We start from the raw sequence: 24,424 nt of genomic DNA on the forward strand, positions 1-24,424 counted from the left end.
CTCTCTCTCTCTCTCTCTCTCTCTCTCTCTCTCTCTCTTATTCACACACACACACACACACATGCATCATTTATATGCTTGTATTCTTTATCAGCTTTCCTTTTGCATCTGAAAATCGAAACCCCTCTCTGTTATTTCACTGTAACATTCAGGAATAAACATACTTTATGGATTAGGAGAATGTGGGGGCAAATGTGTCTGTTTTCAGCCTCCAGTCTCTGAGCTAAGGATCTCCCACCACCTGCTGCTTCCTACACTCCCAAACTCCTGCTCCAGCTAGCTTTTCTGGGAGGAGAGGAGAAAACTGGAAGGGAGGGGAAGAAGGTTTGTGTGAGCAAGAGGCGGGAATGAGGAATGGGAGGCAGGAGAAGGCGTGGCCCAGCTCGGGCCGTCAGGATAAATACTCAGAACTGGGTGCGGGGTGTTGAGAGAGAACTCCGGAGGAACGCCTGAGCCGAGCAGCACCGAGGACAGCTCCCGGCAGCGCCTGCCCCCGTCTTCCTCCGCAGCCCAGATCTCTTTCACACACACACACTGAGGTTCTTGCTTACCCCATACTCGCACGGACACACACACACACTCACACGCACACACGCACACACACACACACGCATACACGCAGACACATACTCGGCTGTACAATGGCAGAATCCCACCTGCAATCATCCCTGATCACAGCCTCACAGTTTTTCGAGATCTGGCTTCATTTCGACGCAGATGGTGATTATCTTCTCTTTTTAACTGTTTGAAGACCCCTTGTTCCTGCCCTTTTCCACCTTTCCCCCTCCCCTAAGCCTCCTGATCCTATTATCCCTCGTTTCTTTACTTCTCCCACCTCTCTAATCTTGTCTTTCCTGCTGGCTGCCAAACCATCAACTTGAAAGTTTATATATTTTTTTTCTGTTATCCCAAAACCTTAAACTTTTTTTCCTCTCCAAGAACGTTAATAGTAGAAAATGGGGGGGGGGGGGGAGGGGGAGGGGACGAGGAGGAAAAGTGAGAGAGCGAGAAGAGATTGGGGGACGCTGCACCCCAAAGTTTCTATGGCTACACTTAACATCCTTACCATCCTTCTTTGCCTTTAGTGGGTCTAAACTTTGACACTCAGAGCGCAGGGCTGCCGCCCTTTCAGGGTTAATCAATGTAGAGGCAAGAGAGAGCCTTGCGGGTGGCCAGACAATAGCTGTCATGGAAATTGAAAGGGGATGAAACTCAGAATGAGATGTCTGATACCTGGGTGCCTCTTTGTCTTTGCAGGAAGTGGCTATCTGGAAGGAAAGGAGCTGCAGAACTTGATTCAGGAGCTCCAGCAAGCACGGAAGAAGGCTGGATTGGTAGGTTTAAGTTTGCAACGGAGGAAAAAGACCTTCAACCTTTGATATATAAATATTCTAGAGTTTTCATAATGAGCCACCGAGATCAAGTGGTTTCCAGGGAATGTAGACAGGGGGGATGTAGATTTATTGACTGAGAAAGGAGAGAAAAAGCGCCTTTCCCAATTGTGTAGGGGGGAAGATGAGATCAGGCTTAGGGGGTGGGGGGTGTTGGAGGGAGAGAAAAAGAAATCCCCTAAAGGGGGAAACAACAACAACAACAACAACAACCTTACATCTGAAATCAGAGCTTTTAAAATATAGATTCTATACTTGTACGTGCTTTAATAATGCTTAAAAGGAAAATGTGGGTGCATGAGCTCTTTTAGCAGATCACCACCTCTTCGATTGAGTTCTATTAGGTCATTTTTAACTTCTCCTTAACTCCATGAGAGGTGGGGGGTAAAAACACATTTCTGCCCCTTGGTGGTCAGGAAACAGATCTGCAGATTATGGATCTCTTTTTCTATTGCCACTTATTGTTGACGTGGTTGGACAGATAAGAAAATGTTCTGTCTTGATCTTTCTCACTGGGGCAAAGTTGAACAACTTGCAACCTAATAATGAGCAAGAATTTAACAAGAAAGGTATTGATTTGTGTTGAGAGGGAGAAACCCAAAAGTCAGAGATGTAACAAGTAAAACAATTTTAAGAATTTCATGTATTTTTAAAAAGCAAAGTTATATTCTGATGGGAAACAATTAATGGGGTCTTGTAAACAAGCTATATTTGTGATTTAAGCAATAGGTAATTAAGTAAATGACAGTTCTTACTAATTATGAATGACTTACTTTTGGGCATAAATTTACCTGTTAAGAAAAGATGTTGTCAGCATAAAACTAAAATATACCCAGCTTGAGAATACAGAGGAGATGATTATGCAGAGGAAAATAGGATAAGAATTTTACTAATGTACTGGAGTTTATGTAAGACTACATTTCCAAAGACTGTTGGATTTGGGCTAGTTAGATGTTAATGATCTTTGGCTTTTAACTACTGGTTAGAAAGAGATTTTACATTACAGATTAGATACATCTTTTATGTCTTTAGAGGAAAACATAGGTGTATGTGATTCTTTAGCAGATCAACACCTTAAGCACTGATATATATATATATATATATATATATATATATATATATATATATACTTATTTACATATCTTATAAATATATAAATAACTAATAGAATTACCTTTTTTTCCTATCTAAATTGAAAATTGTGTGATACACAGCTCTATACAACATATTCAAAAGACTAACAGAGGACTCTAAAATGTATTATAATGTATTGCAGAACTATCAATTGCTAAAGCATGAACGAAATCAACACACTGGGAATTGTTTTACCCCAATTTAATATTATATGAACCTGAAAGTATAATAGAATGAGATCAAATAAAATAGAAAATGTTTTATATACTCTCTCCATACCCTCCCCTCCTTATATATATTACCACATATAGATTCCTGTAATATTATCACAGCTCTATATATCTTTGACTAATAAAGCAAAAACAATTCCTTCTCTCATTTAAAAATATATGTTTAAAATATCTGATTGGAAAATGTTACTAGCCATAAAATTTTGAATTAAAGCATTGTAAGATGCCCCCAGCAGCTAAATGATTGTATTTTAATTTTTCTAGATATGATTTTAACATTGTGATTTATTTTCAATTTAGAAATTCAAATACTTAGAAACTATAGTTTTTCAGATGTTTCTTTTCCTCTTCTCATTTTAATATTTGCACTTTTTTGGTAAATAAATAACTTCATGCTGCAGTTCTAAAGATTTTAAAGTTTTTTCTACTGTCCAGTCTCTAATAGAATATTAGAAATTCTATATATTAGATATTAATCCAAACATAACAGACTTGAGCACAGGTACAAGATTATATCAAGTTGCTTAATATTTTGATTATTGCATTTTTTCTGGGTTATATATATATACAGGCTTTGCATAGTTAAAATCTAAATTGAGATCTAGGTTGAAAGGTTCATGTACTAGACAAATATTTCACTATACTATTGACCCCATTGTAGTAAGCCTTTACATATTTCTTCTCTTTTTTTAGGACATAACAACCAACCTTAAAAACCAGGTTTCTTTTCATTTCTGGCCACAGAATAACAAATTTCATTGTATTAATAGAAACATTGTTTGGTTTCTCAGATTAATAATGTGAAATTTTAAACATTTCACTGATATTAACTATAAGTGAATATAACATTAATGAAATATAACAACCCAAAATATGTTGGAAAACTACATTTTACACTAAACACAGTATTTAGTCTTTAAATTTGCATTAATTTTTATAAAGCTTTATTTTATTGTCATCATCATTACATTTTGCACTGTTTAAAACATAGATTTTTGACATAGTTACAACCCAAGAAGTTCACAAACTAAATGCCAAGTCTGCTAGTTGAGGCACCTGGGTGGCTCAATTGGTTAAGCGTCTAACTTCAGCTCAGGTCATGATCTCACAGTTCGTGGGTTTGAGCCCTGCATCAGGCTCTGTGCTGACCGCTCAGAGCCTGGAGCCTGCTTTGGATTCTGTGTCTTCCTCTTTCTCTGCCCCTTCCCTGCTCATGCTCTGTCTCTCTCTCTCTCTCCTTCCACCCCCCCCCCACCCCGTCTCTCTCTCTCTCAAAAATAAATAAACATTAAAATAAAAAGTCTGCTAGATAAACTAGTGGTACTATACAATTTTAAGATTTAAAATCAAATGCTTTGGTTTTTGCTTAAGGTATGTGCATAAAATATAACTGACAGTCCCATTGTTGCCAAGAGGTAAATGCTTTCATTTTCTTACAGTTGTTGCTGTAATAAAATTTAATAAATGCAAGTTACAATTAATCCACAGAAGAATTTTGTTTTAAAGACTACATTATAATTAAGTTGCTTGATTACTATTTACTACCTCAGTTCTACTAAAGATATTCACTTTAATTCAAAAAGGATTCTATAACAACTAATAGTAATAATATTTAGCCTAAATATAACTCTTAAACTGTATTAACCTATCTATCCCTAAAGCAAACTCATGTGATAGATAATACCACCATTTTGTTAGTTACAACAAAAACTGAGAGTTTAATATACTTTCCCAAGGACATAGAATAGGACATTAGTAAAGGCTGACCTATTTTAAATAGGCTTCAGTTAATGCAACAGGGCTATTTAAAATGGGCTATGTTGGAGACCCAAGGGTATAAATGCAACTTCCTGAATACTAGTTCTATATTCAGATCACTAGTTTACAGTTCACGGCCCTCTAATCTGTCAATATGTGAAGAGATTATGTAAGCAATAGATTAGAAAAAAATAATTCAAATGAGATCCAAGCATTCACTTTGTCACTATTAAACATGTGTTCTCATACTAAAATACATGGGAGAGAAAACATCTCAGAAAAAAATGGAAACAAGGAAACCCTGGAAAATGCTCCCTAAGTTATTCTTGGAGGCAAAGATCCAAAACATATAACCAATGGTTTATAATAAGGTCATCAGTATTGTCTGTCTCTAATGAAAGTACAAATTGGTCAAGTCATTTTTTTATCTGACTTATTTTTTTTATTTAATTTTTCAATTTATTTAATCAATAAATGCCACTTCTATGTTGGAAACACAGAAGACACTGGAAACACTGAAGAGTGACAATGTGAGTCACTCTTCAACATTCACATTTTTTGCTTGTCCAAACTGAAAATACCTATTATTACTTTCCATGGATAAAACATGTTAAAATAAGGGCAATGTTATAGGGCAATTAGTTGGAGCAATATAAAAGAACGTTTCTTGAAGCAAGCAATGTTTAAAGTAATCAACAGTGATCATTATATTTGAATTCACTAACAGTTATGAACTGAATAAATCTGACTATATTTTCAAAGTATAGCATATTCTCAAAACTAGTAATAGAAGATAATAACTCAGTGATTGAATCAGAAGTGATCATCGTAACCCTTTCATTTGAAACCAGTAAATACTGTGTATCAGCTATGCCTTTAATTTTCATGAGAATAGTTAATTGGTATGCATAATTATAAATGGTTTCAATTCCAGGTGTTTTTTTTTTTTTTTTTGCATATATCATTAACACCATCACAAGCATAATTGGTATTTTATTTAAATAAACTTCTTACCTACTTTTATATAATTTTAGGAGTTATCACCGGAGATGAAAACCTTTGTGGATCAATATGGGCAGAGAGAGGATGGAAAAATAGGAATTGTAGAGGTAAGAAACTTATGCATGTTTCGGATCTACTTTTAATAAGTGAGCTTATTGTAGTTGCGACCAACTCAAACATGATGTGGCAAGACCAATTTGGAGAGGGTTATTTTGCCTAAGTAACATGTTCTTTTCTTTTCAAAACTATGAAATAAAAAACATCAGAAATGTGGGGCACCTGGGTGCCTCAGTTGATTAAGTGTCTGACTCTTGATTTTGGCTCAGGTCATGATCTCACAGTTGTGGGATCAAGCGCCACACTCAGCATGGAGACCACTTGAGATTCTCTCTCTCCCTCTCCCCCTTCCCCCCTTCCCCACTCATACTCTCTCTAAAAATTAAAAAAAAAAAAGTTTAAATGCTCACAAATGAAAGAGAACCTAGAGTTTGCCTAATCCAGAGCCTAAATTTAATACATTATGAAACCAAGATATGGAGAGGTGAAATGATTTGCCTTCGGTCATGTGCATATTTGCTGGCATCGATACAGTTAGAAGCCCAGGTCCCAGACTTCTGTATGAGTACCTATGCCATTATGTTACCCTGTTTCACTTGGATAAAACACCAAGTGCATTGTTTAATGGTATTTTTATTTAATAGTGTAGAATTTTCTTTTTTTTTTTTTTTAATTTTTTTTTTCATTTATTTATGGGACAGACAGAGACAGAGCATGAACAGGGGAGGGGCAGAGAGAGAGGGAGACACAGAATCGGAAACAGGCTCCAGGCTCCGAGCCATCAGCCCAGAGCCTGACGCGGGGCTGGAACTCACGGACCGTGAGATCATGACCTGGCTGAAGTCGGACGCTTAACCGACTGCGCCACCCAGGCGCCCCTAGTGTAGAATTTTCTATTAAAATATAAAGTGACATATTTGTATTCCCTATGACGATGGCAAAAGCTGCATCCTGGTTCCTGAAATTCTATTCTAGATTGGCAATTGACCTTAATAAAAACACAAGAGGTAAACAAAGTTAGTGAATATTTTATGATGTGTTATAGGTAAGGATTTCCCTTGAGTCTCTAAAAGTATAGCTGTGGGTGTCAAATCTTATCTTCTGACAATGACTATTTCTGTGGGGGACAAATATTTTTTATGAATCAGGGAAGCAAAACTTTGATTATGCCTCAATTCTTCCACATTCTCAGATTTGTGCAAGAGCTGTTGCTTCACTTACTTGTACTTTTTGAAACTCTGGTATCCCAGCTACTCTATCTCTGCAACCTCTTAGAGAAATTGAGTGGACAGCTTTGTCTAGAAAAATTAATAAGGTCATATTTTAAAATATGCCATATCAAAAGTATAATATTATTATAATATTCTTAATAGATTAGGTTGTGATGTACTCTGGCTGCCAACAACATGTAGTTATAATTTACCTTTGATTAAGAGAATTAACCTGGTTTTCAAATACTTGATCATATAGGACATCTTTCATGTCAGTGTGAAATACTTATTTTCAAGCAGCTACTACAAACGGAGTTAAGGAAGGACATACTATTATTATCTTTGTAATTAAAATATTTCCCTGGAGTATACACATTCCCCTTTGCCTATGTGTAACTCATTACTATATAAATAGATAAATTAACAGTACTGGGACTTACAGATTGACATAGAGGCCAACTAATCAAGGTATGAAATCATTGAGGACAAGAAAATAACATTTAAATGAACATAAATGATATGAGGCAAATCTATTTAAAACTAGTTGGAAAATCTAAAATCAGTGAAATTACTGGGTGTTGTATGGAAACCAATTTGACAATGAATTTCATATATTAAAAAAATAAAATAAAATTTATTTACTTAAATTGAAATTTAAAAATAAATAAATAAATAAATAAAATCAGTGAAATTATAGATGTGCCTATCTCAGAGTTTGGTACACTTTATCATTCCAGTAGAGGAAGGACCATCATTTTATATTTAATATATTTCACCTTGAAAGACTCCAATGGTCGCAGCTACTTATTTTACTTAATTTCTTCAGTTACAGTAGATTAAACAGTATTATAAAAAAGCATGGATCCAATTCACATGCATTTTATACTTTTTAAAGGACTAAAAGAATCTATTTTGAATCCAGGTTTTACTATTTATGATACAATCACTTAAGAATTATAATTTGAAGTCCTATTTGAATGAGTATCCAGGGGTCACTAGCAGATGCATTGTCCTGGAGGTATGAGGAAAGAAATTTCTCTAGAAGTTTGAGATAAGAAACTGTTGTAGAGGGGCGCCTGGGTGGCGCAGTCGGTTAAGCGTCCGACTTCGGCCAGGTCACGATCTCGCGGTCCGTGAGTTCGAGCCCCGCGTCGGGCTCTGGGCTGATGGCTCAGAGCCTGGAGCCTGTTTCAGATTCTGTGTCTCCCTCTCTCTCTGCCCCTCCCCCGTTCATGCTCTGTCTCTCTCTGTCCCAAAAATAAATAAACGTTGAAAAAAAAATTAAAAAAAAAAAAAAAAGAAACTGTTGTAGAAAGTAAAGGTTGCATGTGTGGGAAAAGATAGTTAACAGAAGAGGATAAAGTTAAGGAAGGTTGAAATAAAGAATTGAGGAACTTTTATAGCAGTCACAATAATAAAATTTACATTAGTATGACAATATACAATTTCTAAATAAATACATTCTCTCATTTGATCCTCACAACAAAATAAAGTAAGCCTAAATACAATATGAAGGTTTATTTTTATAGTTGGGGAACCTGAGACTTCAAAAGAATTTGACTAATGTTAAGGAAAAAATAAGAAATAAATGGGGGAACAGCCAGAAACCAGCCAATTTCTTCTAAACTGGTTGGCCTTTTTTTTTTTTTAATTAATAAATGATCTGTGAATTTTCTGCATGAAAAGAAAATAGTTTCAATCATCAGTAGGTTGGTTTCTTATGGCAAGGCTTTATGTTTAGCCCAATTGAACAGGATGCACAAAGTATAGAGAAGTTACCAGACCAAAGCACTTGAAACATGATTTGGACAAAACTTTCAGATCAGCTGAAGCAGAATAAGAGAAAACCTTCTAATAAATTCTTATGTGTCTCACTTAACATTCCAGGACACAGAATTTTTTGCTGAATGGGACTCCTGGGAATAACTAGCCAAAAACCCTCATTTTAAGGATGAAGAAACTGAAATCCAGAAAGGTTAAATGATGTGTCCAAGGTCCCACTGGCAGGAAGGACAACACCTGCAGAGAAGCCTAGATTGGACTCGGATTTCAGAATTCTTTTCATTAATCTGAGTTATCAGCCATGGTGTAAGAAGAGGGGTGGAGTGGTAATTAGTTGAAAAGAAGAAAATTATAGAATGGAGAACAGAAAGAGTACTCAATGCAGGAGTTCATAGGCACGTTGATTCAGTCTAGGGTGGTTAAGTAGGAGTGAAGAGAGTAAAGAGAGGTTCTGAAAATCATTGGAAAAAAGAAGTTGAAAGTTGCAGATTACATGCAGAAAACCGGGATGGGAAGGGTAGGGGATGCCTGAATTTATAACATGCCCTCTAGTGTCACTAGGAAGTTGTATAAAATGGAGTTCATCTTTTCTTTTTTCAACTTGACGTATATCACTTGCTAAGAAATCCTATATATAATATGGGACACAAACACACAAATCCTAGCCGGGAAAGGGAAACCCCATGTTTTCCAAAATATGTGATAATCTACCTACTCGTGTCAAGATACTGTAACTTTGGTGTTCAAATGGAAAAGAAAGTAGATTTGCCTATATATTTAATAGGTGTATTCATGGGCTCATCAAAATCTAATCAAGGTAAGCCAAATGATATTCATGTGGTAGTCTGCTTTCCTGTTGGAAATGGGCTAAAGTGATTTGGCTTTAAGTGAAATACATTGCTCAAAAGATCAGAAAATATAGTGATTAATTTTCAAAGTTCTGTCCTGAAGTGCACTGACCTTGCCAACAACACACTTTTGCTATCTAGAAATATTTAAAATGAAGGGTAATATATAGATATCTTTCCTCTGGACTTTTAAATTTCATGTCTTTAAATAGATTTTAAAATTCACACAAATATAAAGAGATTCCTAATACGAACTGAAAACAGCAGCACTGAAATTCTGAGAAAACTTAACAAATACCATGACAGTCAAAAAACTGTTCTAAATTTATTCAGACTAATAGCTCTATTTCAGAGAAGGCTGATTAAAATAATTAAAACAGGAAGGCTGAATGATTCAGCAGATAACGTGAGCACCAGAGAAGAAATTTCTAGTAAGCATAAGATATTTCCCTTAGATAGATATCAAATATGTAAGCTTTTCACCTGATCCCTTGGGCAACATGTGAGAATATACCATCCTCTCCAGTTTTATTCTATTTGTCCAGGTCAGTACATCCACTGAAAAAAATAGATCTAAAAGCTATTTTAATCCTAAAACTGTAACAACCCTCCGAGGGAAGCAGACACTTCTGTAGACTTTCCCTCTTTTCTTCCACAGTGGGATTTGAGCATATGAGTTGAGCTCTAGTGAATGTAATTTTTCATGGCAGACTACTTTTCCACCTCAGAATTTGGGGAAATGATGGACAATGAAATCAGATTAAAAACTTCCCTCTGGCTACGTGTTTTTAAATGATTAGGAAAACGTTTTGATTGAAGATTTTAATGGAGGGTGATGAAGGTTACAGACGAGGACCTAAAAGTGAAGAAAGTCAGACTATCTGATTTCAAACCTGGCTCAAACTATAAACTGTCTGATAGCAGTTCATTTATCCATTCTGCCTCTGTTTCCTTGTCTGTAAACAGGGATGGTATAGGAGGACCAACATCAAATTTGATAAAGCATGTCAAACAAATGGATCAACCCTGGCACACTGTAAAAGCTCAATAAATATATTTGCTAGAATATATTTAAAAAAAAAAAAAACTAAAAATCTACACCATTCTTCTGAATGCCAACCCTTTTTCCCACTTCTTATATAATTTTTCATATTCTAATTGTTAAACTCAACTTGTCTTAAATTTATATAAGATTATTTGCCTTCCAAATTTCCTGGAGTCACTTAATTGCCTAGGAAAAATACTTCTCTGGTTCCCAAATGAAAGAAGTGAATGCTTTGTTAATATGTGCTGAAGGAGGTTAACATGTACCATGAATGTCTTCAAGAGTTAAGAATTATGCCTCATATGTGCTTTGACTTATTTAGCTCGGGCATTAGGTTTCTAGTAAAAATTGCCCTTCGTATGTGCTCTCCTTGCACCTAACACTTACCTTTATCACTATATCTACTTTTCTGAAATTGTAGGGAAAATGTTTGAAATTATCTGCCTCCCTATAAGGTTCTTACCAGCAGTGACTATGAATCCCCAGCATCCAGTGCAGTGCCTAATAGGTTCTGAATCACAGCTACATGAGCTATAGCAAGGACTTTCAACCTACTTCAAAATGTAAGGCAGGAGTTCTACATAATACCTAGGAATAAAAGAAAGATGTAAAAAAAATAAAAAAATAAAAAAAAACCCTGTGACATGTTCAGTTCTCTGGGAAGCAGATCTAAGTTGAAAATTAGCAGTTTAAGGAAGTTTATTCAGAAATGCTCTTGGGACCAATACCTATTGAAAGGAAATGAAAAGAACAGGACTGGGCAGAGAGAAACTAGGGGCTGTGATACAGTCTCAACGGAGGCTTTAGCTGATGCTACAGTGGGCTCTAAAGCTGGGATGGCCAGTCCCAAGTTGTGTGACAGGGCTGTGGTTTTTTGTTTTGTTTTGTTTTTTGTTTTGTTTTTTAAATTTTTTTTTCAACGTTTTTAATTTATTTTTGGGACAGAGAGAGACAGAGCATGAACGGGGGAGGGGCAGAGAGAGAGGGAGACACAGAATCGGAAACAGGCTCCAGGCTCTGAGCCATCAGCCCAGAGCCTGACGCGGGGCTCGAACTCACGGACCGCGAGATCGTGACCTGGCTGAAGTCGGACGCTGAAACCGACTGCGCCACCCAGGCGCCCCTTGTTTTGTTTTTTATCTCCACGTGGATCACTCTTGGGACACTGTCTCCTTGGGAAGGCAGTTCTCTTCAGCCTAGATAATCTCCCAAAGTCACCCCCAAAGGCTCTCTCAAAGTAACACTGTCAGGACCTAAAGGGAGCTCTGGGTGGAATACCACAATATCCATCCCAATCTCTATCCATAATTCAGTAATAAGTTGTTTGAATTATCTCTAAAGGAAATCTCTATTTATATACAGCCTTTGCTGACAGTAGACCATAGTCAATTGCCTTCACTCATAGGTTTAGTAAGATATTTACTGAAATGTTTGCAGGTTCTAGGCAGAGAAACAGTAAATAAGACACGGACACTATCCTCATATATAGTCTGCATTTATATCTAGGAGAGACAGGCAAATACACTTTTCCTTCCCAACTCTCAGTGACAAGTAACCAGTTCTCACAACTGAAGCTCTGAGGGTTTCTGGTCACAACTGTCTGCCTTCTATTCGTTCCCCTTCAATTATTCTTTGCTCTCTTTTCCAACCCACAACAGAGTTTTGAGAGTTCATAAAAAAGCAGGCAGGTAGCCCAAGAATTAAGAAATTAGCAAAAACCTTGGAACAGGCAGTACCGAATACTTGCACAGACCGCAGAGACTTAGCAAATCTGAGAATAAAGCAGCCTTACTTGACACCTTCAATAAAAGACCTCTCACACTTTGTAGATACGCTCTTAGACACCAGAGTTGGAGAGCTTCTGCACCCAGCTCTGAAATTTGAACATTGATGCACAGTGTGTTGATGGAAACATCAATAGCAGGACCATTACATTGTGAAACACACCTTTAAAAAAAGAGGATTTCTTTGTGTTCACTATACCTACATCCTATTCACATTTATTCCGGTGTCAATCTGTTTTATAACTTTTTTAATGTTTATTTTTGAGAGAGAGAGAGAGAGAGAAAGAGAAAGAGAGAGAGAGAGAGAGAGAGAGAGAGAACAAGTGGGGGAGGGACAGAGAAAGAGGAAGACACAGAATCCAAAACAGACTCCAGGCTCTGAGCTGTCAGCATAGAGCCTGATGTAGGGTTCAAACCATGCACCTTAAGATCATGACCTGAGCCGAAGTCGGACTCTTAACTGATCGAGCTACCCAGGCTCACCTCATTGTGTCTCTTTTAATGGCTAGCTTATAGTAATGTCTTATTATAATCATTTACATGTTTAAGACTCCTTTTTAATGTCTATAAAATGGGATGGCTCTATATTCAGTTTAACATTAATAGTTCAAACTAATAGGTTGAATATGTCATATGTAGTTTCAATCTATATTTTTTTAAATAATGAAACCAAGTAGGACCAAAATGTCATGGCAAAAGAAACATACATTTATACTAGATATGGAGAACAATTTTTACCATCTCTACATTTGACATTCTAGAGACGTCTAAACTTAATGCAAGTTATATGAACTTTAATTTTCAAAACAAAGATGGTTAAGATTCTCCCTTATTTTACATTTTGTAATTGCTTGCTAGTTCACTCTTTTATTTTTTTTCTGTTTTCATGAATTTGGAGGATTTTAATAAGTGTAATTTTTTCAGAAAAATTATTTTGTGTTCAAAATACTGAGTTATTAAAATACAAGCAATATAGAAAATTACAATGGAGACCGTAAAAACGAATACTATAAGTCATGCTAAGTAGGCATTTTTAATGAAGTGAAATTATCAACCAATCCACAAGCATTTATGTCAGGCATAAAGCATGGCTGAGCACACACTGGGCATTCAGCAGATGAAGACAAAGAGTGGCCTCTGCCCTCCTGGAATGGATGGTCCGACAACCTACAAAGTGGTATCTGACAAGTTACATACCAATAAATAGAAGAATTGCTATTTGCTATTTCCTATTCCCTAAATGAATGTTTATGTTAATATACAACTATACTAGTGACCTTTGTTTCAAAATAAGAAACGTTTTCTGACTGAGTCATATTAATATTCTAGTAAGATATTTGGGTCTGTTCTTAGTTTCACTTCCATATGTAGTGTCTACAAAGTGAATGGATCTGGTTTGAGGTATCATTTTAAAGACCCAAAAACAAGTGAAAGGACATATTGTATGGGCATAAAAAAGCAGAGGTTACTTGCAAATAAGTTGGAATGATATGTTTTCTATTAAATTTTATTTTTTAATACCCCTCAGTGGATGAAACTTTTTAAAGGAGGGGGTGGGGAGCTAGTCTTTCCTATAATTTAGTAGAAATTTTGGAGCTTTTACTGAACTTAAGTTGATCCATACCACAGGTTCTTGGGCTAAAATCCAGGGATGAGCGTCCATGCCTGAATTTCAAGTGAATCATCAACTTCTGGAAATCAGATGAAATATAGTTTGTGTAGGTTCATTCTTTAATGGTGAAGATGTAGTGATTCTACAAGATTCTCAAAGTCCTTTTGAACCCAGTACATTTAAGAGATGTTGGTTTCTACTTCAATTCCTTATTGTAGTGATGAGAGTACTAAGTTCCAGAGGTGGCTGAGGGAGTTGCTGGGGACCACAGCTAATTAGCAGCTGAGCCAAGAATAGAACCCATGCCTGCAGTGAGGCCATCAATCCAGCTCCCACCCTCCCTGCATGCAATAGATAGATTACATTCATCTTAAAATGGGATCTGGAGCCCTTTTATCTTCCAAAAAAAAAAGGAGGGGAGCAAGAGAACTGAAGTTATGAAATGAGATCTAAGGAGACAGGTCATAGTGTTGAAATGGAGATCATAAACCCGGGCCCTGGATTCCAACAGTGGGCACCCTCTTGGATGAAACCAACAGTTTAAGAACAGATTTTCCCTCTTTCTGTTTAGTTCCACTGTTCATCTTGAGTTGTCTTCCCACCTCTCTTTCCACTGCCTTACAAGTATCTTTAGTGTATCTTCCTCGCATCTCTAGGCTTTCTCCTCAGACCCGGGAATTCATTGCTTCCCTTTCTTCCTTTCCACTACATTCACATTTCTCATAGTTTCTTTCCTTCTACATGACACGTACGTCCCCACATTGACATGTATGTACCCCACATTATATGCGCCCTGAGAGGAACAAGACTGCTCTGTGTCACAGAAGAGGTGAAGGCCGGGATGAATCTGCTCAGATGAGGAGTGGTCCAACCAGTCCTATCTGAGCTTTCTGGGCGCACACGGACCAGCCAGCCATCCAGACAGGCAAGGCCACCCAAGCATTGGAAAAGACACCGGCTCTGTGTAGGAACAAAGTATCAGCAAGGGAAGGTCATTCCTAACGTTTTTCCTCTCCCGGCTTTCTAAGCAATAAAACTGCTTCGAATAAATATGTTCAAAAAGAACTAAGCAGGAAGTAATGACAGAGGCTTGCTTTCTTTACAACAACTTTTCACAACTTTTTCAGTTGGCTCACGTGTTACCGACAGAAGAGAACTTCCTGCTGCTCTTCCGATGCCAGCAGCTGAAGTCCTGTGAGGAATTCATGAAGGTAAAACAGAGCCCTGTCAATGAGGGAGGTCTTCAGAAAGCTACTTAACGCAGGAAAACGGTGGCTTTTTTTTTTTTAATGTGTTTGGTTTTCCTTATCCCAAATTACTTACAGACATGGAGAAAGTATGATACTGATCACAGTGGCTTCATAGAAACGGAGGAGCTTAAGGTAAGCAAATAAATACGTGTGCTAGGCTTTCTTTTTCCTTTTAAATACAGTTATGAACTCTGTAACATTTTAAAAAGCCTCTCACGAAAGCAACTAACTGTTGAGCAACGGCACACTTTCCCCCACTCTTCCACATTGTTAATGAAGTACCAGATGAAACAAGAGACTTCAAGTACGTCTTCAGTTCTGTTCAGCAATGCAAAAGAAATTAGCACTTTCTGTGGTGCAAACAAATTGTTATACTAGATAGACAAGATATAACAGGATACTAAGCCAAAGAAGACACTCCTTTTCATTGAAATTTGCCATTTTATTTTACAAATTAAACAACTAATATAAAGAGATTTCTCTCTCAAGAGAAAGAGAAACGACTATTGCACATTCTTTTACCTAATCTCCACCTGAGTTCTGAAGTTAGTACTACGCTCCTGAGGAAAGAGATAAAGAGAAGTTTAGTGATGCGCTAAGGCGACACTGAATGAAGACACGGGGCTGCAGTGTTTAAACCCAGACTTCTCTGCCTCCAAGTTCCCTCGACAGTCCATACCACCTTCTGCCTCTCAACAAGAACGACAGAGTCCTCGCACGATCCCACTTCTGAAAAGTTGCAACTTTGAAAGTGAATTTAGGAACTTACCTCTCACAAACGTACAGAGGAGCTGGTGGGGGAGGAAGAAGATACAAAGGAGAAGGCAAAGTGGTCTAGAAATCAAGTTATTTTGTCTGATTTTTCATCTTTCAAATGGGGGTAATAATACCTTCCTCTCAGATTTATCGTGAAGCTCAAGTAAAATTCTGTGCATGAAAGATTTTGTGACATTCACAAGGCACAATAAAATACATTATTCACGAACTCAGTAATTTACTAGTCTTTCAGAAGTATGGCAACATCTTTCTCTCACTTCCTCAAATCGTCTCCAAGACTTCTCAGTCCAGAAGACCCTATTTTGTCTATCTGCAGGAAACAGAATAACTAAAAGGGAGGCAAATTGATACTTACTGAGCACCTATGTGGTGCTCAGTACTATGTGGCTGGTAGAGTACTAGGCACTTGAAATGAATTTTGACATTTAATCCTCACAGAAAACTTGCAAGGCAGGTATTATCATTCCCACCACGCAGAGAAGGTGAAATTTACAGAGACTGGATAATTTTTCAAAGTTACCTAGCTGCTTATGAAAAGAATCTAGACGATCTGACAATGTTAATGATGTTTTTTCTCCCCCACAACGCCACATACTTCCAAGCTTCAGGCATCAAGAGCTACCTCTCCTGTCGTCCTGTGTGGAGATAGGAATATCAAATACCATTTCCTCATCATGGTTTAACAGGGTTTAAGTCACATACAGTTCTTTTTTTTAAAGTTTTTTATTTTTGTTTATTCTGAGATGGGAGGAGGGGCAGAGAGAGAGAATTCCAAGCAGGTTCCACAAGGACAGCACAGAGCCCGACATGGGGCTCGAACTCACAAACCGTGAGACCATGACCTGAGCCAAAATCAAGAGACGCTTAACGGACTGAGCCACCCAGAGGCCCCATTCACATTCAGTTTTAGAGATGGAACTAGGATGTTTGTACCACTGTAAAATTGCTAAAACACACTCAACAGCAGCTTCTTGGAAATATAAACATTTTAAATGTGAAAACAAGGTCTTTTACACAAACGTCCAACACAACAATCTAGAGCTCACAAGGTGACAATTAAACTTATGTTTTTATTCTACAGGACCAAAAAAATAATCGTTTTTAAGTTCATAATGAAAACCTTAGCTCATTTCCAATACTGACCTTCTTTGTTCTACATTTTATTCTCAGAAAGAGATTCTAAATAGAAGTCCTCCTCTCTGGGGAATTTTAAAGATAAGTTGGCATTCTTTTTTAATGGATCTTTCAAGAAAGCTAATTTTAAGATCCATAATAGAGTAAAACATCACTTGCTCTCAGACACGACTTTGAATCTCAGCGTCCCGAGGTTTCTCCCAGGCTATTTTTGTGACCACCATTTTAGTCTCTGATGAGGCTTTTTAACCCAATTAATCTCTGACAAAAGGCTCATAAGGCTCAAAAATAAAATTCACCCCCAATAGATAACTTTGAATTTTCCATGCTTCACTTTGGCTTTGAAGTGCAATGCTTGAAATGAAAATAAATTTAATCAAACAAAGAAAAAGGTCTCCTTTCTCAGAAAGAATGAAGTTAAATCAGCCCAGCAGAACTGGTACATTTGGGAAACAGAAAAACCACTACAGAACCAAAGATACCCAATCCTTCAATAATATCCAAGCATAGTATTTGCTCAGTTTTCCATAACTGCTTTAATTCATTTTCTGAAAATAATAAAGAAGTTGCAAATGAACAGCACTAGACAAAATGATTATCATATGCCTGAGTGCTAACACTTTTATGTGGCTTTCATAAAGCTTTTTATTTCTTTTTTTTTTTTAAAGTAAACTCACTCCTAAACTCCAACTGTCAAATTAATAATCATCTTTTTTCATCCTTCCCACAATAATCTCTATTTTAATATGATTCATATATCCTTCAAGGATTAGATAATATCATCTGTGGCCAGCTGTTTTAGTCTGAACAGCCAGCTGAAGCATTCTCTCCAAGGTGCTTGGGACAGCATCAAGCCTAAAAGTTAACTGACTGGCCCTTCAGTGAAACAAGCTTCCTAGTAGTCAAAAGCTGATGTGAAAATGCAGCTTGCAAGGGAAGAAAATCCACTAGAAATTAGAGGTAGTTCTCCATCTGGCTCACTAAGAATTTTGACTCCCATTACAAAGGCATAGAGAGGGGCCCTTGTGTTTCTTAGAAAAGTCATACGCGCCTTTGTGAAGATAACATTATGTAGAAATGCATCCATTGGGCTGGTTGGTGTACAAGCTTGTACTCAGATTCCTACACGGTGCACAACCCAGATACTCATTTAACTGAAGTCACAAAAGCAGTGCAACACAGACTACAACACATAAGGCAGATGTACCTGTCAAAGGCAGCGGCATCATTGGAATGCCACGTGAACCGTGTAGAATAATGTCCCTTCTAAGGTCTTCTCCTCGCCCAGCTCTACCCTCAAAAAGAGGCCTTCTTTGCATTCTTGGGATGTTCCGTTTCAGGGCAGCCTGAAATGAAAGCAGACTGTGGTTTACTGATGACATTTATCTGAGCGTTCTTTGTCTTAACAGAACTTTCTAAAGGACCTGCTGGAAAAAGCAAACAAGACTGTTGATGATACAAAACTAGCTGAGTATACAGACCTGATGGTAAGACTGATCTTGGAGAGACTGTAGCCCAGGGCCTGTGAAATATTACTATGTTCTTGTTAATTCCCAAGGCTATGGAGGATACATGAAATAAACCATGGTATGGTCATCACTTGCACACAGGTATCATTTCACTTGAAAAGTGAAATACTTCAGGAAGTTTACACCTTGTGAGGCTGAGTGAGAGCTCTTATCATTGGCTTTAACATAAGTAATCAACACGAGTATTTCTTTTCTTGTGGAACTGGGTAATTTTTATCTATAAAACATCATTTTTCTTACAAAGCCAGTGTAACTATATCACCAAACTTTGAGTGAGGCATTCCAAATGTACCCTGAGCCTGATGCTATGATAAATAGTATAACCAAGACCTCTTATAGAATATTGATAATAGAGCCAAGAAACTTGCTTAACACATAAGCCCTTAATGATTTAGGAATGAACACATTTATGAAGTTCTAGGTAGAATAATCCAGCCCATGAAGGTCATTAATTTCAAATGGGTAGTTTCTTCATTTTGACTCACAGAATTAAGACTATGAAGAAAATTCTTTGCCAAACTGATTAAACTATGGACCACTATTTTGGAAACATTTTAATTAGTTTTTGAAATTCAGGCAAAATTTTAAATTATCCATATCAGTACATATATGTGCTTTAAGTACTGTAAACGTACAGTAAACTCTTACAGGTTTAAAATAAAAACCCATAAAATATAAGTGTATATTATAAAAATTATGTTATATTAGGTTGATAAAGGGGTTAGACTTTTTAGTTACCCTGGAAAGTCATCTTATAAAAGGTTTGATTATATTTGATGTAACGGAGGCTTACTTTCAGCCCATCCACCTACTTTGATGTAGGGAAAAGAAAAACACTAGAACTTTACTGTTGTCTTATTCACTATACAGTGAGATTATGGAGTGAGACTAATCTTTAATTTCAAAACGATTAAAAATTTTCATTGCAAGGAAGTATCCTTTTCTATCTACTTGTCATAGCATTAGCATACAAATGTGTCACAGTGGACAGATCTGAATAACTTCTGGAAATGGACAATAACCTACATTTATCAGTTTTCTGTTTTGTGCCAGTCTTATGGGATGTCTATTTAAAGTAAAGACTCCTTCCAGGTGGAAATTTGAAGCAGTCTTTTAAAAACCACTCAGATGGGAGTTTCCCCCCTGTTGGATTGGCCTGGCGTATCTGATTCAATGTCATAAACCAGTTCAAATCTGAGAGGCAAATTAATCAAGAACTAATTAAAATTTAAATACATATGTTGAGAAATATTCCCCTATGGACACTAAATTGTGTGATCAAGTCCAATGTCTTGGTAGACAGTTTGACAATATTAGGACTCATGGTCAATAGAGTGTAAAATGTGTCAGTATCAGACCCTGAAAAAAAATCTGTCTCCTACAAGGCATGTTAGAACATCTGAAACCATAGACTCTTCTTTTTCTCCCTAAAGAGACTTCACTAAACCTATATCCATTATGACCCTGATAACATCCCTTTCTTTAAAAACAAAATAGTGTTGCTTTTTCACATGTGTAATGTGCAAACTTTATATATTTTAACACATTTCATCTATAATCCTTCCATGTAATATAGTACAGCAGTAGTTGCTACTTTCTAAAAACATGAATGTTTCCTGAATAAGGGTAGGAGTGTATTTATATATCTGGACATGTCTTGGTGTATGATGTACATGTAAGTGCAATGAGGAGGTAGCTAGTATCCGAGGGTAAATAAAACAATTGAGAATGATGCAAAAACTCTATTCTCTAAGAATGTATTCATTCTTCTTCAGTAGAAATCTATTGCTTCTCTCTGTAAGTTTATGCTCTAAAAGAAGGAAACAAATATTTATTCTCATATCATTCTTTGGAGAGTTTGAGGGTGTGCTATATATTGCCAGACACATTCTCTCTCACATCTTGATACATACACATACTTGCAAGAAAAATAAATGATGGTATTCTAGAATCTAGCTAAGATCACTATTGCTCTGTTTGACAATTCTACATTGTCCTGAGATACTCTGGCAATTGACCCAACTTACAGAACTAAAAATTTACACTCAAAGCTTAATAAAAGCTAGTTTCTAGAATTTTGCTGCCTGTATAAGTAATTGATAACTCACAGTGCTTTACTTTTAATTTTCTTCTCCTTCCTGCAATAAATCATTCTTCAATGGCTACCACAATAATATTCTGTCTTTCAGCTGAAATTATTTGATTCGAATAATGATGGGAAGCTGGAATTAACTGAGATGGCCAGGTGAGTTTAGGAAATACATGGATATTATAATAAGTTGATCCTTGTCCGGAAAATCTCATCTATTAATATTTCTCTCTCAAAAGGTTACTACCAGTACAGGAGAATTTTCTTCTGAAATTTCAGGTATTTCTCTTTTCCCTACTGTAAATATTATTTTCCTTGGAAAGTTAGACTGTGGGGGATTTGCCAAGGGAAACACAATGAAATACAATAGTAGCATTTTAACCTTTTCTCTCTTCTCTATCACCCAGGGAGTCAAAATGTGTGGGAAAGAGTTCAATAAAGCTTTTGAGTTATATGATCAGGTAAAAGTTCATTTTTATCTATAATTTGATTGTTTAGGAGAGTTTGGAAAATGCTCACTTCAGTGAAAAAAAAATCTCTCAAACTAAAGGTCCATATTAAAAGTAAAAGGAGCTATTAAAATTACTCAGCCAATTCATTCTTGTCACAGGAAATGTATTATGGTATGTCCCAATCAGACGAATCTTGATTCCAATCTCATGCTGTAATTTATCTATTTTGCGGCTTTAAATAAGACACCAAACTCCTCTGAACCTCAGTTTCCTCATTTGTAAACAGGAGATAATAATACCCACTTTACAGGGTGGAATGAGGATTAAGTTAGTTGAAAACATCCAGCAAAATCCTCCCCACCATGTGATAGATGGTAACATCATGCACGTGAGGAAAGTTTGTTAGTAATGTCAATAGTTGACGTCCTTTATTTTCTTCTAATTTCTCTACTTCTGGACCAAATCTGACCTCTTGGGCTCTAGCATAGCTCTGTCACTACCTGCTGTGACATCAGGCTAGTCACATAGCCTCCCCAGGCCTCAGGGTCCTCATTCACATGAACGTATTTATGACCACTTAATTACTTCAACAGGAGGTGATATTGTTAACATAAGATGAAATATTAAATCTGAAAGTGCTTTGAAAAGTTCAAAGCGTTTTATAAATGTAAGGTGTTGAATGAGAGGCAATTCACATGTATTTTGGACCTCGGGAGCAATTAAGCATCTTGAGGGTCGGACATGAAGACATTGGAATATCTGCCAGTGAGATTTCTGAGGATTTCGATTGTTTCTGTTTATTACATCCCCCATTATTGTTCAGTTGGTTGTAAACTGGCTTTTTTCTGCTCCCTCAGGACGGCAATGGGTACATAGATGAAAATGAACTGGATGCTCTACTGAAGGATCTGTGTGAGAAGAATAAACAGGTAATTTTGTTACCATGCCACTTACTTTTTAGGCAGACTATAAGGATCCATCCACCACACATCCATTTTTGGAAGTCTACTTTAAAGATTTATACAGCAACAGCAGTAGAATTCAATTCTTAACCTGGTTTGGCACTGGCCTAAATCAGCGTAAGTGTGATAAATATATTTTAAAACAACCTTGTGATTATTCACTTTAGTGTAAGATTTCAATCCAGCTCTTAATGGATTGATGTAGCAAGCAGTTTTCATCCTATGTTTTATCACTTGACAGTGGTTAATTAACTTCCATATTTAACTGGATAACAATGCCATCTATGTTCTATACAGGACCTGGATATTAATAATATTCCAACATACAAGAAGAGCATAATGGCTTTATCAGATGGAGGAAAGCTGTACCGAACGGATCTTGCTCTCATTCTCTGTGCTGGAGACAACTAGAGTTAATGACCATGACCACTTACTAGCGATACATTGTATCTAAAAAATAACTGTGCACTATAAGGGAGTAGGCTGTATTTTCTTTTATATCTGTAAATTTAACTGCATATAGCTAATTACCCAGGATGTGTGGCACTTTCTTTTCAGCTTGTTTCTACACTGTTTGTAATGTACAGTTTTTGTAACTACATGATTGGAAAAGAACGTCTTAGGCTCAGGCCAGCCAATACACCCAACTGGGAACAAAAAATAACTGAACACATTCTTGCTGTCACAAATATAGTTGGACATGATTTCCCTAAAAATTCCACTAGGATTAATCTCTAAAATTCTAGTCTCTGATGTGTAAATGCACATTTGTCACTGAATAGGAGAATTATACCTAACAAGTTACCGCTTCAGACAATCATAGGTCTGTCCCACAACATAGTCTTAAGCTGTATTTCCCATTATTAGGAGGAATGTGCTTTTGCATCTAAAATACCAAAATATCAATCAATAGTTAGTTATTTGTGGCTCTATGAGGTTAACAGTCTCACTAGACAAGACTTAGTTAATTAATCAACAACACGTCTACTGCTTGAATCCATACCAAGCTATTGGTTCAAGTTAATTTGATGACAAGGAAGAGTAGCACCAGATGAAACATAAATCTGTCTGATTCTACATCTGTATTTCCAACAAGCCTACTGTCAGAGAGTATGACCTTAATCCATTTTCTAAACTGTTTTCACGTGTTGCAAATTATAATTATTCTAGTCAACTGCTGTTTTTATGTCATATTGTGTGATCTCTGATTAAATTATATATGCCGAGTATCCTGGTGTCTACTTTGCATACTTCCTGGATTTTCTTTCCATGTAGGACTGTCCATTTCCACCAAGGGTATCTGCTGCCTCTGAAAATATTTTTTTCTAGCTATAACAACTCTATTTTTTACTACATAATTAACTTTTAATGTTAAATTCATAGCACCCTGATTGTTGAATGTTATATCATCAAAAATCTTGTGTATTCTGTGAATCCCATATATTTCATATTGAGATCAGCATTCAAAATAGTTCTATTTCTATCTGCAAATAGTTTCAAATTAGTTAAAAATAACATCTGAAGAGAAATACTAATGTAATCATTTATCATACTTAGCAAGGGAGATTCTAAAACGTTCTTTTGACCTACATCCAAGTCAGTTTCATATATTTGTAGCTAGAATATCCTATACTGGTTACACCTGACATGTAATGGTTGGTGACTTCAGATTCTTTGATTGTGAAGCAGAGAGCTAAGAGTTATGTGTCTTTATGAAATTTACAAAGTTACCGCCAAAGAATTAATGGTTCTAGATCAGTTTAAATGTCCCCAATTCTATAAATTCAGCACTACTTTTCTCAATTCATAGAAATCACGACAAAATAAAAGTGAGGTATCTCTTTCCCTCAAGGATGAACAGAAAATAGATCTGTCAAAAAATAAAATTTATCAAAATGATGTATTAGATTGGCTTTGCTTCTAGTGTGTAAATGGAAGCACTGACCTTAGGTTGAATTTAACGACTAAGAATAAAGAGGAAAATAACTCATTGCTTGTATTTTTGCTTCTTCCTCAAAAAGTCAGTGGACATGTAACTGGTAATCAATCCAGGTGGAAATGTAGGATGCTCAAGTTATTATGGCCTAAGAAATCTAAATAAATGTAGATCTGCCTGCGTCAGTGAATCATTGTATGTCGTATGAAGAGAAGCCTCCAACAATAAGATTTACAAACAAAGAAATCCCAAAAAATCCAAATATTTGAAGTTTTTTGCCCAACTGACATAATCAAATAGTTCTTTGTGAAAGATTTTTTCCAAAGGAATAGGAATATACAGAATTTCTTACATTCATCTGTTCATGACAGATGAAAATAGCTGTTAATTACAAAGTATATACCAAAATGAGGGCAGGCTTGGCACTCTTACCATTGTAGT

The 24,424-nt window shown here is 36.5% G+C and overlaps 1 protein-coding gene across 1 annotated transcript; it reads left to right on the forward strand.

Moving 5' to 3' along the window:
- The first annotated feature begins 413 nt into the window (after positions 1-413).
- On the forward strand, positions 414-24,037 carry CALB1 (calbindin 1). The gene is made up of 11 exons (XM_025922712.2): positions 414-720; positions 1,258-1,334; positions 5,548-5,622; positions 14,982-15,065; positions 15,180-15,236; positions 18,425-18,502; positions 20,734-20,789; positions 20,873-20,912; positions 21,041-21,094; positions 21,943-22,014; positions 22,345-24,037. Exons 1-11 carry the CDS (start codon positions 642-644, stop codon positions 22,456-22,458), a joined length of 786 nt encoding a protein of 261 aa, XP_025778497.1. The 5' UTR covers positions 414-641; the 3' UTR covers positions 22,459-24,037.
- Positions 24,038-24,424: the final 387 nt, after the last annotated feature.

This window comes from Puma concolor, chromosome F2 (assembly GCF_028749965.1).
Source record: "Puma concolor isolate L17-30 chromosome F2, mPumCon1.1.hap2, whole genome shotgun sequence".
Taxonomy (NCBI): Eukaryota; Metazoa; Chordata; class Mammalia; order Carnivora; family Felidae; genus Puma; species Puma concolor.